At 34.9% G+C, this 14684-nt stretch overlaps 1 protein-coding gene across 2 annotated transcripts; it reads left to right on the top strand.

The window, feature by feature from the left end:
• The first annotated feature begins 3125 nt into the window (after nucleotides 1–3125).
• Tak1 (TGF-beta activated kinase 1) lies at nucleotides 3126–14039 on the top strand. Of its 2 annotated transcripts, XM_020942255.2 has the most exons (9): nucleotides 3126–4038; nucleotides 4108–4407; nucleotides 4588–4767; nucleotides 4828–4963; nucleotides 5040–5221; nucleotides 5278–5721; nucleotides 5997–6045; nucleotides 12793–13283; nucleotides 13345–14039. In XM_020942255.2, exons 1-9 carry the CDS (start codon nucleotides 3970–3972, stop codon nucleotides 13672–13674), a joined length of 2181 nt encoding a protein of 726 aa, XP_020797914.2. In that variant the 5' UTR covers nucleotides 3126–3969; the 3' UTR covers nucleotides 13675–14039. The 2 variants fall into 2 exon arrangements, with proteins under 2 accessions (XP_020797914.2, XP_020797915.2); XM_020942256.2 differs by lacking the exons at nucleotides 3126–4038; nucleotides 4108–4407; nucleotides 4588–4767; ... (2 more) ...; nucleotides 5278–5721; nucleotides 5997–6045 and adding an exon at nucleotides 10369–11122.
• The last annotated feature ends 645 nt before the right edge of the window (nucleotides 14040–14684 follow it).

Raw genomic sequence — 14684 nt, forward strand, 5'->3', positions numbered from 1 at the left:
AAAAAAGTCAAAAAGTAGTGACAAAGATGACTTACCTTTTCCTTTAAAAATATTAGAACTTCTGAAACTTATTAATCAGTAAATGATATTTATTTTTTATAACAAAAAATATATTAAATACATAGAGCATTGCTTATACCGTTGTAACAACTAATACTTATTTTTTTAACTTAACTTCACATATACTTTGTTGTTGAATTTCATGTTCGTTTTGCGTTCTTTTGTGCTTTCTTTTTCCTGGATTCACTTTAAAACAAAGCACTGAACAAAATAAAAAAAAGAAGGGAAAAAATAAGGTATGCAAAAAGTGAAACAAAAAAAAGACTCCAGCTTCATCTGTGAAGCTCTGGGCACAAAGGATGCAAAGGATACAATAATATCCTTAAGCTACAAATGCAACATGAATTTGTCTTTGCTCGACCGGACTTTGCTCAACCTTTTTTTCCCCCACTTTTGTAGCTCTTTCTTCGAGTTGCCTTGACAGAGACAACAAAAAAAAAATTAAAACAAAACAAAAAAAAAGAGAAAAAATAAATGTACATCCATGCTGAAGGATGGAGGGAAAGAATAAAAAGGATACTCGAACTTTACAAATGCATACACATTAGAGAGATTTACGTGGGTGTATGTGGGAAGTAATCTTATGCGTCGCATGTGAGAGCTTTCCCTTCTTTATATGTATGCAAATATATATATAAATGTATAAATATATACGTATAGTCCTTTTGGTCCCTTTTGCCTTTGCCTTTTGCTTCGACACTTATTTTAATTTATTTCATTTTCATTTATGTACATCGTTTCAAATGTCCCTTTTGCCTGTGTGCCCTGCCCATTTCGAAGTCCCTCCTCCGTCTCTGTGTGTAATTAAATAAAAACGACATTAAAGCCCCGCATTCTTCGACAAGCTTTTATTTTAATTGCCCCAAAAAAAGTAGGAGTTTCAAATTTTATCCATCTTCAGTGCAGATCAGGACAGTTCAAGGAGCTTGTTGAGCCTTAGGCAGTGTGATCCTTGGACTCTAAAGATGATTGGAAAGGGTCTGTGGGATAAATATAAAAAGATAGCTTTTAAGAAGATACTTATTATCTAATCTTTAAAGCGATTAATAATGTATTACAAATTGAGCAATATATAATTTAGTTTATAGAAGAGGTAAATCAGTATCATAATTCATAATTCATTTGCTCTAACCCCATGCTGACTATAAGATTCAAATAAGATATAGATTTGTGTTAAAGCTTACTTAATAATAAGTTAAAGACTTAAATATATTAATAGGATTATTTTGCTAACGTCATAAGAACAAAAATATACAAATATTTACAAATCTTTTACAACTTTCTAATGGAATATACATTTTTTTAAATTAAACAAGAAAGGAAGCTTACTTCGGCACGCCGTAGTTGATAAAGATAGATAGAAATCGACCACTAGGAATTAAAACAATTTAAATTATTTATATTTACGTTAAAAAAAACAATGAAGTAATGTCTTCTTTCATTTCATTTACCTATAGTATTATATTTACAGTTTTACTTTCACAGTTTTGCATTTTTTTTTTCTTTATATCCAACGTTCGGTTGTATGGCAGCTATATGATATAGTCGTCCGATTTGCATAACATTTCACACAAAATTCTGGATAAATATATATAATATATATATATATCAAATTTGATGAAAATCAGCTTAAAAATGGAAAAGTTTTAATTTTTTTTTTTTTAATTTTCTGATCGTTCCTATGTTAGCTATATATATGTATATACTATCTCTCTTATATAAGTCGGAACGAGCCAGGTCGGCCGACTATATCATATAGCTGTCATAGGAACGATCAAAACATTTAAAGAATAAAATTATAATTTTAATAGTTTTTTTTAACATATTTTTTTTATTTATTTTTATTCAAAGGTATCTTTTATTATAATAGAATTTCGTTTTTAGTTTTTGAAAATCGGAATATGTCATGACATAACTGTCAGAGAACGGATGTTAAGTGTAGAGGATCAGTAAGTATCTTTCAACAGAAAGTAACTATGATCAGTGATTAACTATGAGCAGTAATTAACTCTGAGCAGTAACTCTGAACAATAAGTATCTATGACTAGAGTAACTATGATCAGGAAGTAATTATGATCACTTAATAAATAATTACGATCAGGAATTAACTATGATCAGTAAGTATCTGTAAGTAAGTAAGTAAGTATGTATGATCAGTTACTAACTTTAAACACTAATAAACAATGACTTGCAACTTTTGTAACACAACACATATCTGAGACGTGGCCAGCAGCAGTCACTTCGTTCCGGGGATGTTAGAACCAGTTGGGAATCATATGCACTGATGTGCGAGACTTGTTTTGGAACAAATTAAAGCTATTTAAATAAATCTATGGATTTATTCGTCTGTATAACTTTACTAGTATATAAATCGGTTCATGACGGATCGGTGGACTATATAAATACATATATATACATATACATAGAGGCCTAACTGCAAAGTTTTATTGAGATACCTTTATAACTGAGGAACTTGTTTGCGTAGAAACGGACAGACAGACAGATATGGCTCGATCGATAGGGCTCTTAATGCTGATCAAGTATATATATATACTATATATGGTTGGAGATAACTCTTTCACTGCGTTGCAAACTTGTGACTTGCATTATAATACCCTGCAAGGGTATGAAAATAAAAAAATAAATAAAACAGCTTGTATCAAACAATAATAAACAAAGAAAAACAAATAATTTTTAATCCAAAATGGTTAACGAATCATTGGTGAACTTTTTGCAAAAATTGTTGATAATTCATCAATTTGACTTTTTGAATTTGTCACTGATGATGTGCTAGGACCAGTAACTTTGTATAAAACATCATCAAATCATCATCATCACATGAAATACTTATGAATTATTAATGAATGCTGAAGATGAGATGTTCCTAGGAACATGTAGCGCAACACCCATATAGAGGCAAAGGTTGCTAAGAACATGCTGCCTTCTTGAACTCCTTCAAGAATAGCCAAGTCTTAAACCTTATTTCAATCTTTTTTATACCGGGTGCGAAACTTTGTAGTAGTAGGTAACTTAGGTGTGACCAGCTGGCGCGTAGAGAGAAATTCATGTCTTTGCCGTCCCGTTTTCGGTTTTATGGGCGGAAAAGCCGGCGGGCACACTGCACTTCCCGAGCGACATACGGAAAAAAAAAGAAAAATAATTAATTGCCTGGGACAAAACGGAGAATTCCAAAGAGGAACGCAACCGAATCGCCAATTCGACACGCCTGATGCCGACCCGTTGACGTCCGTCGTCCGGCAGCAGTTGAGGAGGTCCGTCGCCAATCGCCGCAGCGGTGGAACGCCGGAGAGGATGTGATATGCGCACTGCCCACCGTTGGAATCTCCATCTCCATCTGTTGGTCGATATAAGCTCGTGCCCCCTGTCTCCGTCACCGTCACCCGTCTCGTCCTCGCCCACGTCCTCGTTCTCGTTTTTGTCCTGGTCCTCGTCTTGATCGTCCCTTCCACTGGCCACCTTTTTATTGCTGCTTCCCCGCTCCCCTTCGTTTATTCCCCTGGAAAGCTGGGAGGAGTTTTGGACGGAACACCAAGATTCTGGAACCTTGGGAAAGCAAACTAAAGCAGGAAGTTGCTACTAGAAACCTGGCAAGGAACATGAAGCTCAGAACCCAAAACCTGGAAGTCTTGAAAAGCGGAACAGAAACCTGAAATTTCTTTAAGAACTATTGAAAGAGCCCTCGGAACACTTATCAAAACTAACAAAATTCAAGAAAGGAATCCAAAAACAAACCAGGACTCCCCAGAAGACGGGAATCTTTGATAAAAACATCGAACCCTTTAGGAGAAAAGTTAAGCCACAGTACTTCCTTAAGATTAAAAGGCGTCCGGAAGGCAGGGATATCATCCCCAAGAGCAGGTGCTTCAGGATCTCTGACATCTCAGGGAAATGGCCACCGCATCGCTGGACGCACTGCAGGCAACCTATGTGGATTTTAGCGAGATAACGCTCCGAGAGGTACAAACACTATCACCTCACTAATATATATACATAATTTTTCACCTTATACTTCTCTTCCGTTTGCAGAAAGTCGGCCATGGATCATACGGGGTTGTCTGCAAGGCCGTCTGGCGCGATAAGCTGGTGGCCGTCAAGGAGTTCTTTGCCAGCGCCGAGCAAAAGGACATCGAGAAGGAGGTGAAGCAGCTGTCGCGGGTGAAACATGCCAATATTATTGCGCTGCATGGTATCTCATCGTACCAGCAGGCCACCTATCTGATTATGGAGTATGCCGAGGGTGGATCACTGCACAATTTCCTCCATGGCAAGGTGAAGCCAGCATATTCGCTGGCTCATGCCATGAGCTGGGCGCGCCAGTGCGCTGAGGTAGGTCGTCCTCGCCCACAAACAAACATTTGGTAAACTTTCCACACTTGAATTGAAAAAAAAAACAAGATAAGGGTGTTTATACATGTAAAATTATTCTTGTAATTCATTTATAACTTTTAAGATTATCTTTTTATTGAACTCTGTTAGTTTAGTAACAATTTGATATTCATATTTCAGGGCCTGGCCTATCTGCATGCAATGACGCCCAAGCCTTTGATCCATCGCGATGTCAAGCCCTTGAATTTGCTGCTTACCAACAAGGGACGCAATCTTAAGATCTGTGACTTCGGCACTGTGGCTGACAAGTCCACCATGATGACCAACAATCGTGGTAGTGCCGCTTGGATGGCCCCAGAGGTAAGATATTCATATATACATATATAGAATTGTATTTATGTACATTCCCTTCACTTGCAGGTTTTTGAGGGCTCCAAGTACACAGAGAAATGTGACATCTTCAGCTGGGCCATTGTCCTCTGGGAGGTTCTTTCCCGCAAGCAGCCCTTCAAGGGCATTGACAATGCCTACACCATACAATGGAAGATCTACAAGGGTAAGAACTCGGTCCGCCATAATTCAAACTACAAAAATAAGCACTAAATGAAGTTATCTTTAACTGTGTTCTTTAGGAGAACGTCCGCCCCTGCTGACAACCTGTCCGAAGCGCATTGAGGACCTAATGACAGCCTGCTGGAAAACGGCGCCCGAGGATCGACCCTCGATGCAGTACATAGTAGGGGTTATGCATGAGATAGTCAAAGATTATCCGGGGGCGGATAAGGCTCTGGAATATATGTTTGTGAATCAACAGGTTGGTGTTCTTGTAACGTATGCTTTTGGTCCTTAAAACATAACCTTTTCCTTTAGATTATCACCAAAGAGAGCGATGGCACGGTGGCCGCTCAATCGGATAGCCTCAGTTCGCTGGAGGATGAGGGGGAACTGAGTCCCTCATCCACACAGTTAACACCGACAACGGCGGCCAATGCCAATGTGAATGCAAAAGCAATATTAACAACAGAAACAACGACAACAACTAGCTCAATGACCGAAAATACCTCATCAGCAGCATCATCCACATCGGCAGACATCACGCCTACCAATTCGGGTCAACTTGACAATAATCCGCTATTCCATATGAGCAGCAATCGATGGGACGCGATACCCGAGGAGGAGAGCAACGAAAGTCGCAACGATAGCTTCAATCTGACCTCATCGGCGGAGGCCACCCAGCGCCTTGAGACAATACGCAATGGTATGATCCAGATGGCCTGTACGCCCATGGAGCAGCTTACACTGGATGTGGAGGCGGTATGTTAACTTAATTATTAAGTGGTTAATTAGTAACAATTTGCTTAAAAGCTTTTCTAAAGTTTTTGCAAAAAGTATGCTAGGATTTCTTGCTTTGGGTTTTTTTTAGTAAAAGCTGAAAGACAATGAAATTAAAAGCAAATGGAAATTAGCTCTAATTGAAGGTTACCAGGACAAAATCTTATCAGTTAAATTTATATACATATTATATTTTGGTATCAGGCTTAGACCCTTGATTATGTTTATATTTTAATGTGATTTATTGAAATTTACAGAATGGCTTCGATCTGAGTCGCAGCGAAAGCAGCAGCAGCAGCACGCATGGTGAGTTTTCTTTTACTATTTTTACTCAAATTTTGTTTTAATTAAAACTGTATGTTAATATATATATTTTTTAAAGCTATTAAAGAAAGATATTCGTTTAAATTACTTAACGTGTTAAAGACACTTTAAGCTATGCTATTTTCGTTTTATTAACTTCTTACTTAAATAAGCTTAAAAGCTACATAAAAATAGCTAATAGAAAAATAGTTATTTTAATCAAGAAAGTCTTTTTAAAAGCCATTTTAAATTAGGGCAAAAAATATATAAATATAGTCAGCTTTTGTTCAGTTGAACTTCATTAAATTATAAATTAATATTATGACAAATATTTTAATATTTAAAATAGTGGTTTTGAATCTCTCAAGGTATGCTTTTCTTTTACAAGTATTATTCTTTGCAAAATAATAAATGAACATAAGAGTAAAAGCCAAGATCAGGACCTTTTCAGATTTATAATTGAAAAATATAATTCTTAAATAATAAAACCCTTTTCAAACATAAGTCTTATATTATTATAATATATATATTTTTTTAAACTTATTTTAAGAGGCATTCCAAATATAATTATTCTTATAATTATTTATATTATTTTGTTCCAAATATTCTAATATTATCTTCTTTCATTTAATTCAAAGAGACACTTATTGCAGTTAGGCTTGTAAGAAATCTTTACTCTTTTCTCTGAAGCATAAACATAGAATCTGCCTGTTTCCCATGACTTTAAGATATATGCATATACCCTATATACGAGGTATCACAATTGTTTGGCATACCTATCGTACATATTTCAGACAACTTACTTAATCCCCATAGTTTGACGCATTCTAAAATATTTTTTCTACCTCGGCACGACAGCTGTTGCATGTTAGCCTTTCGGCCAACGCAGGTGACGCATTTTCCTCGAGTGTAAACAATGCACTCACCGTGCGCACCTGCTATCTCTCTCGGATTTATAGCCCCGTCTCTGTCGCTTCGGCAATGTTCTCGGTTAATTAGCCGCCGCGGTGTTTGTGCATATTATTTAATGCCCAAGAAGGGGAGGGGGAGGGAGGGAATCATTTTAAGCATTATTCAATTGTCAATGTCTCTGGCGGTGCCGGCGAATGCATAAATTATAAATATTTAGTGCGCTCATTCGGATCAATCGCTATCTAACGATCTTTTGATACTCTGTAGGGATTATTTATGCATATCACCAAAGTATTTATAATTATAATGTTAAAGTATTACTATTAGGAATCATTATTACTTAAATTAATAGAATATCCTTACAGCATTACGTTTTAAACCTATTTAATATTCATATTTAGTTTTAATTTGTGCTGTTTGTTAAATCAATACACCCCACTTATCTCTGAGTAAGTCCAGGGTATCGGAGCACCAAATAGTTGCACAAAATTTCGCTGCACAATTAAATAATTTGTAATTTGTTGGCTTTAGCCTGGCAATTTCGGGACAGATTTATAGGCAAAGGCATGCTCCGTCGATGCCCAGCAACCATAAACAACAAACACCCCAAAATCGGGCTGCGGGGAGGGCGGGGTTATACACCGAAAATATTTTTTTAATTCTAAAATAATACTTTACAATGAAAGAAGCCAAGAAAAATGAGTATAATCTTTTTAAAAAATTATTTAAAATTGTTTAATTATTTGTTCAAAGTGCTTTTGCAAAAATACTTAAACCTAAGTATCTTAATTGTGTATTTATCACAATATTTTAGGAAAACTTAAATTTTTAATGTTAAGAAGGATTGTAAAATTACAAAAACAAAACTTACACATTGTCGCGAAGAAAATCTCTTCAAAATACCAATTAAATCATATATTAATTAATTAATTTAGGACAACGTGAATTGTAAAATTACAAAACCAAAACCTGAACATTTGTTTTCGAGCTCCTACTTTGAAATTTTGGTGCCCCACCATGCTTTATTAAAATTGATATCGCAGTTTTCCTGACTTTCTAATATTTAATCTATAAATACACACACTTCAGTTACTATTTATCTGATTTAATTGATAAGCTTTTAAAGTGATTTTTTCAATAGATTAGATACCAAAGAATTTAGATAATGATATTGATTATAATTAATTTTTTTTCGGTGTGTTAGGGAACGCACACATGATGATGCGCTGCCTCGGACTCTCGGAGCAACAATCGCAGAAAAACATGATTCACCCGGCAATAATCTCACTTTTATTTTGATTTCGTCTATATGGCGCATACACCCGACCACACTTATATATAGATCACTCATCTATATAGGGGATATATCTATGTATGTACCAATTTGTATGTTCGTGTTGTGTGGAAATGTTGGGCAAATCTCATTTGGCTCTCGGTTGACACAGACAGGCAGAGGCATAGAGAGATTGGACTTACATATCCCCCGGATAGATTCACACATTATATACGCACAGTATTTATGTCTGCAAGTATCCCATGTTTAGTAAATGCATCCTAGGCCAAGTCATGATACTCGAAAAGTGCTCTCCTTGGTTCTTCTGAGAGATCTCAGTCCTCGGCCACCGGCTGCATCGAACGATGAAAATGATTCCGCCCCAACGCCACCCAGTTTTCCCTACATCTCCTTCGCCCTCTGAGATTTCCCAATTGCAGATGCCAACTGCATTAATCATCGCATTCGATCAATGTTCATCTCGGGCTCGCAATGAATTTCAATGAATCTCTGTATCTGTATCTGTATCTGAATCTGAATTTCGAATCTTCATTGCCTTTTGGTTCGTCATGGAATTGGTGGGTGGCAAAGATGTATTAGCTGTCTATTTATCTTGAGATCTCGATCGATGGCAGTACCTTTTTAATGGTTCTCTAGACAGGGAGACTTGCTTTTAGTGAGGGATCTCCTTGGGAACTTTCTTTTATAGTTATTTGTTGGGTTTATATTGGGGAAAGTTTTTAGGGATAAATCTCTCATAGTTTATGATCTATAAAATGTCTCTAAATTACAAAAGTAACTTTGTTAAACAAAAATTAACAAAGATTTTGTGATATTTCTAGTTCATTTTAAAGGCCATTTAAATTTTCGTTAGATTAGATGTTGTACATTTTTACTATGAGATGTTTAATAATTTTTTAATTAATTTTAATTTTTAATTTTTTCTTTTGACGAGCTTTAGGATGGTGGTTTTTTAATTCAAATAAATTTAATTTAATCTATTTCCTAGCTTTATTTATTTATTTAGTTTTGTTGTGCTTTTTGGAGGCATTGTACGATTATCCTTAAACATATATCTTAGTCCTTAATATTTATAGTTTCTGACTGTATTTATTATTATTATTATTTTTTTTTTTTTTTGTATTTAAGAAATAAATTTGAAAAGGTATTGTTCAAGTTACTACACTATAAAAACAATGCAATAATAAATTGACTAAGCCAACAAAGAAACTGTAATATATAAGCTATATATTCGAGTGATAAAATCCAATAATATATCAACAAATATATCGCTTTCAATGTTATATCCAAAATATTCTAAATTTTTATATATTGATTTGCTTTAATATCGAAAACTGTTGCATTTAAATATTTAAATAATCCAATTTGTTTTTTCTTGTATTATCGATATGATATTTATCTAACAAACTATCGTTTTTAAATACTGCATCTTTAAGACTTCGATTATATATACGATTTTTCTTTAAAAATCGATAAGGCACCAGTTATCGATATTTCTAGGGTAAGGATAACAATCCAAAAAGAAGCAAAGCCAAATCTCTTAAGAACCTCCACCCTTGATCTTGGCAACTCCAGTCGAGTAAATTTAGGCACTAGATCCCTGAGTGTATAAAAACTAGAGCTACCATTTGTAAAACCTTAGTTTAAGGATATCAATTAAATGACCAACCTTAAACAAAGATCATCTGAATGGTATCTTTGATTATTTTATGCTCTATGATCGAGTGGCTATATGAAATAGATGCCTTTTGGGTTAATTGACTAAATGACTCACCACATTGACTGGCGGCAGCCTTTAACTTGTGGCTTGTGGCTCGTTCCGTGTGGCAATTATCTCGGATGGCAGACAAAGAAACCACTTGACCAACACACATTTCCCTGGGATGTGCCATGCTTTGATGGGTTGTTTTCTGGGCGTTTTCCACCCCGCCAAGAGTTTGGGAATGATGCCACAGATTTTTCGCTGTGCCGCGTCATCAGTGCCAGCGAATGCGAATGGCCCGGTCCGGCCTCTCGGTTCACCCCGATCCCCGATATATATGTACATAAATATATATAAATATATACATGGGAGAAATATACATATGTAGATATATTCAAGCGATCTTGCCACGTCTGCGAAGCGTTTAGAGGAAGGCAATCCCCGATCCGGCACGGCGCGAGAATTGGCGCGTTTTGTTTGATTTTCTGGTGGCTGTGGGATGTCTCGGCTTTGGCCTCAGTCTGCGTCCGAGAGCCGTGCGATATTGAGTGCTCCGCGAGATGTTCCGGAACCGTCGGAATCATTGTCCGCATCATTGCATCAACGCGAACCATCAGAAGCCGTCAGCCGCCTGCCGCCGGTTCCTATCCATAAAAAGTACCCCTTGCTGAAAACCCTCGAATAGAACCCATTCGAAATTCAAGTGAATTTTCCACAAATCGTTTTTACTATTTGTTTGCGATTTGTTTTTCCCCCCAAAAAAAAAAAAAACAAAAGAAAGCCCATAAAACACACACACACATACACAAAAAAAAAGAAAAGCAAGAGTGTTCTGTGGAAAATCAACAAGCAATTTGTGTGTGCGGAAAGGAAAAACACGTCATCGCAAGAAAAACACAGAAACAGAATAATAAGAAAAGCGGGAGTGAGCACAGTGATCTCTTCTTCTCATAGTTTCGAGAGGTGTGGAAAAACAATGTGAAGGATTTTCTCTCTCTGGCAAAATATCGTGTATAGCATTTAGTGCCCTATATTAAATCTAGCCATAAGGCTAGTTACTAATCCCCTTTTGGCAATAAGTTCGATCGGAGGAGTAGCCAAAATGTGCGATACTCGGGCCCTCATCAATACCAAACAGACCAACGATCTGCACAGTTGTTGGATCATATATAGTAGGTCCTTATTTTTTACCAATAATGTTAGTTTCTTAATTAACTAGAATTTAAACCTAGTGAAAAAGGTAACCTAGGTTAAAGAAAAGAATGGAAATGGGAATTAATATGTAACATATTTATTACTTATTTCAATTCCCAGCTGTAATAGTAAATGAAAACCATTTTTAATATAAACATCTTAAACTCTTCAACAGTCTTTATGTTTTAGTTAAAAAATCATAAGCTATAATAAGAAATTATTAGCTGTTAGTTAATTGTAAAGATTCATACATGTTTTAATAATAGCAAGATTTCCCTTAAAAACTACTTCATTGTCTTTATAAATTATCAATAAATTTAATAAGTTCCATACAAAAAGTATATTAAACTTTGACTAAAAACTATAAATCCTTGAAAACTACTTTATTGTCTTTATAAATTATAATGTAATTAAATAAGTTTCATACACAAAGTAATTTAAACTTTGATTATAAACTATTAAACCCTTTTCTGCAGGCTGTAATTATTTATTGGAAATCTTCAATTTTATTGACAATTTTCCACACTGTGGAAATATCAATAAATTATATTAATTTATTTGGCTTTCAATGACTTGTGTAAGTCCAGTTTAAAATGATTTTTTATATATTTATCATATATCAATATATATCCCAATTTATTATTTATTTATTAAACAAACTTACTAGTCCATTGATTAAGCAATTCATATTTTAAGTAAACCCTTTTAAGGTTTTTTATTAACCTTGCAGGGTATTATAATTTTAGTCAGAAGCTTGTAACTTTTAAAGGAATCATTTCCGACCCTATAAATTATATATATTCTTGATCAGCATCAACAGCGGATTCGATCTTAGCATCTCCGGTAGCAAAAATAAATTGTTAATTTTTTTCAAAATTTTATAAGGGGTTACATCGTTAAAATTGTCAAAAAAATTTTTAAAAATTTAATTTTTTTTAATTGTTTGATTCAGTATGCAGATTTATTAATCTAATAATAACTAATATAGGAAAGCTTTCCGAATCAAAATGAATGCATTTTTGACTGAGTTATGCCTTTTTTAATTTTTGGATTTGTTGAAAAAATGGTCATATAAAAATATCGATAAATGACGATTTAAGGAATATTTTATTTATTTTCTATTTGATTTTATAATTAAATGGAAAAACTGCAAGGGTATTTAATTGTCTGCTTCCCGAAGTTAGTTTCTGTTCTTGTTTCTTCTAGAGTTAAATATTACATACTATATAAATTAAAAATTATTATATACAAAAAAATATTTACGCTACTTTTTTCACATATTTATGCATTTTATTAAATTTCTAAAATGCATAAATTCAATTGATGACGTTGAAATGATTTAAACCAATAAGATATAATTACTATATAATACATAAAAAATATATAGAATATATAAATATTTACAAGGAATATTTCCACAACAATACTTTAGGGAACCAAAATTGTTAAATATATACAAAATTAAGTCTAGAAAAAAACAACTTTGATATAACAAATGTTTGATCAATAAAACTATTCTAAGTAGATATTATTAGGTCATACCTAGATATATTTAATATTCATTTTAGTTTAAATGATATTTTTTAAAGTTTATTTGTTTAATAACTTTCGTAAATAATAAATAATATAATTCCCTTTACACTTACAGCCAAGAGTGATGGCCGCGAGCGACTCACGGTGACGGACACCAAGCCGGTGATCATGACCACCACGGATCTGACTAATAATAACAACAACAACAACATCAACAGTCAGGCAGTCCTCTCAAATGGACTCCTCAGTCACGCAGTGAATGGTGGCCTGGTGACAACGGAACAGGATCAGGATCAGGGTATCATCAACTCGTTGGACATGGCGATAGTAGACGGTGATACCACAGATGCCGATGAGGATGAGAACGATGGCACCGAACAGTCACTGGCCGAGATTCTGGATCCTGAGCTGCAACCGGAGCCACCCATTCCAAATAATGCCGAGTCACAGGAAATCTATCGGGAGCACCGGCACATGGCCAAGGAGTACCTCAGCGTGGATACGAACCTGTATTATGCGCAGGACTTTAAGGACAAGCTCATCCTTCAGATGGATCGTGCCGAGCGCGAACAGAAGCAGGAGCTGCTGCGTAAGATCAAGGATAAGGTGAGTTGATTGTATTATACTAAAATTATAGATTACTGATTTAAATAAATTTAATTTACAGGAGGGCCTGCAGAGTCTGTACAACAATCTGCAGCAGCAGTGGGAGAAGCTGCCAGCCTCGCGTCAACTCCATCCGCATCCACACGTAGCACATCCCCATCCCCATCCTCATGTAGCACATCCCAATCCCCTTCCTCATGTCGCTCATCCTCATCCACATCCTCATGTAGGACATCCCCATCCGCATCCTCACGTAGCACATCCCCATCCTCATGTAGGACATCCCCATCCTCATAGCCAGCAGGATGAGGGATCAGTAACAACCGGTGGCACCGCCGACTCTGTGGAGAACGACGGATGGGTAGTCATCCAGCCGCACACCAATGCGTAGTCATCTCTTCCGCCGGAACTTCCGACTCTCTAAGTTTTGTGTTTAGGCTATACTGTAAACTGTAATCCTTAACTGTATCTGTATCTCTAGCCATAGCAGTGCGTTTATCGTTCTTATTAATTTTTTTTTTGTTAAGTTAAATCTAAGCGTTTATAGTCCACGAGTGTTTTCGTTTTATGTATCAGACAAACATCTTATTTTTTCCTTTGAAAACAAACTTAATTTAGGTTTTTAACTGTACGATGAAGCTTATATATTATATTATATTTAACGTATAGTTACTTATGTGTATCTGTCCGACGAAGCTGACAAGAGTAGACCAAAAAAATATAAAAACTTTCAAAAGCAACGACAAAAAAAGGAAACTAACTGGAGTGTTTTTATTTACTCGTTAAAAAATACACTTGAGAAGGGGATTTTTTATTTAGACGATACATTGTTTATGGATCGGTTATATTAATTTATATCTATGTTTTCCCAGCTCTAGTAAGTGTTATTTGGATTGCTTTAATTTCCAAAATTCAAATCAATGGATTTAATTTTAAGTTAAATAAAGAATTAAATTTTAAACCGATAAACATTCATGTTTTCCTAACTCAGATAATACTTTCTATACGTTTCTAAATTCAAGTTACAAATTCCTTCTTCTCTTTTTCAATATAAAGTATATATATTCTAGATTAGTTCCTCAGTTTTGAAGGTATCTCAATAAAACTTTGCAGCTAGTCTTCTATATACTCTCAATCATATATAAATCGGAACGGGTGAGATCGGACGACTATATCACATAGCTGTCATGGGAAAAATCGGAAAATATTTAGAAAAAAATTACAACATTTACAGTTCTTAACATATTTTTTTTAATCTAATTTGATTCAAAGGCTATCTTTTATTATTGAATTTCGTTTTGTTTTTTTTTTTAATATCGGAATACAATATATATAGAAGATCAGTAAATATCTTTCAACAAAAAGTTAGTATGAATAGTAATTACCTATGATCAAAAATTA

Source organism: Drosophila serrata, unplaced genomic scaffold (genome assembly GCF_035046125.1).
Source record: "Drosophila serrata isolate PLE 108 unplaced genomic scaffold, ASM3504612v1 contig_253, whole genome shotgun sequence".
Taxonomy (NCBI): Eukaryota; Metazoa; Arthropoda; class Insecta; order Diptera; family Drosophilidae; genus Drosophila; species Drosophila serrata.

Excerpts from the sequence above, each read along its gene's own strand:
- Tak1 (XM_020942255.2), top strand. The coding sequence starts at position 3,970 with ATGGCCACCGCATCGCTGGACGCACTGCAGGCAACCTATGTGGATTTT. Across the intron at positions 4,964-5,039 it reads ACAATGGAAGATCTACAAGG|GAGAACGTCCGCCCCTGCTG; the intron begins GTAAGAACTCGG and ends TGTGTTCTTTAG. Across the intron at positions 5,722-5,996 it reads TTACACTGGATGTGGAGGCG|AATGGCTTCGATCTGAGTCG; the intron begins GTATGTTAACTT and ends TGAAATTTACAG.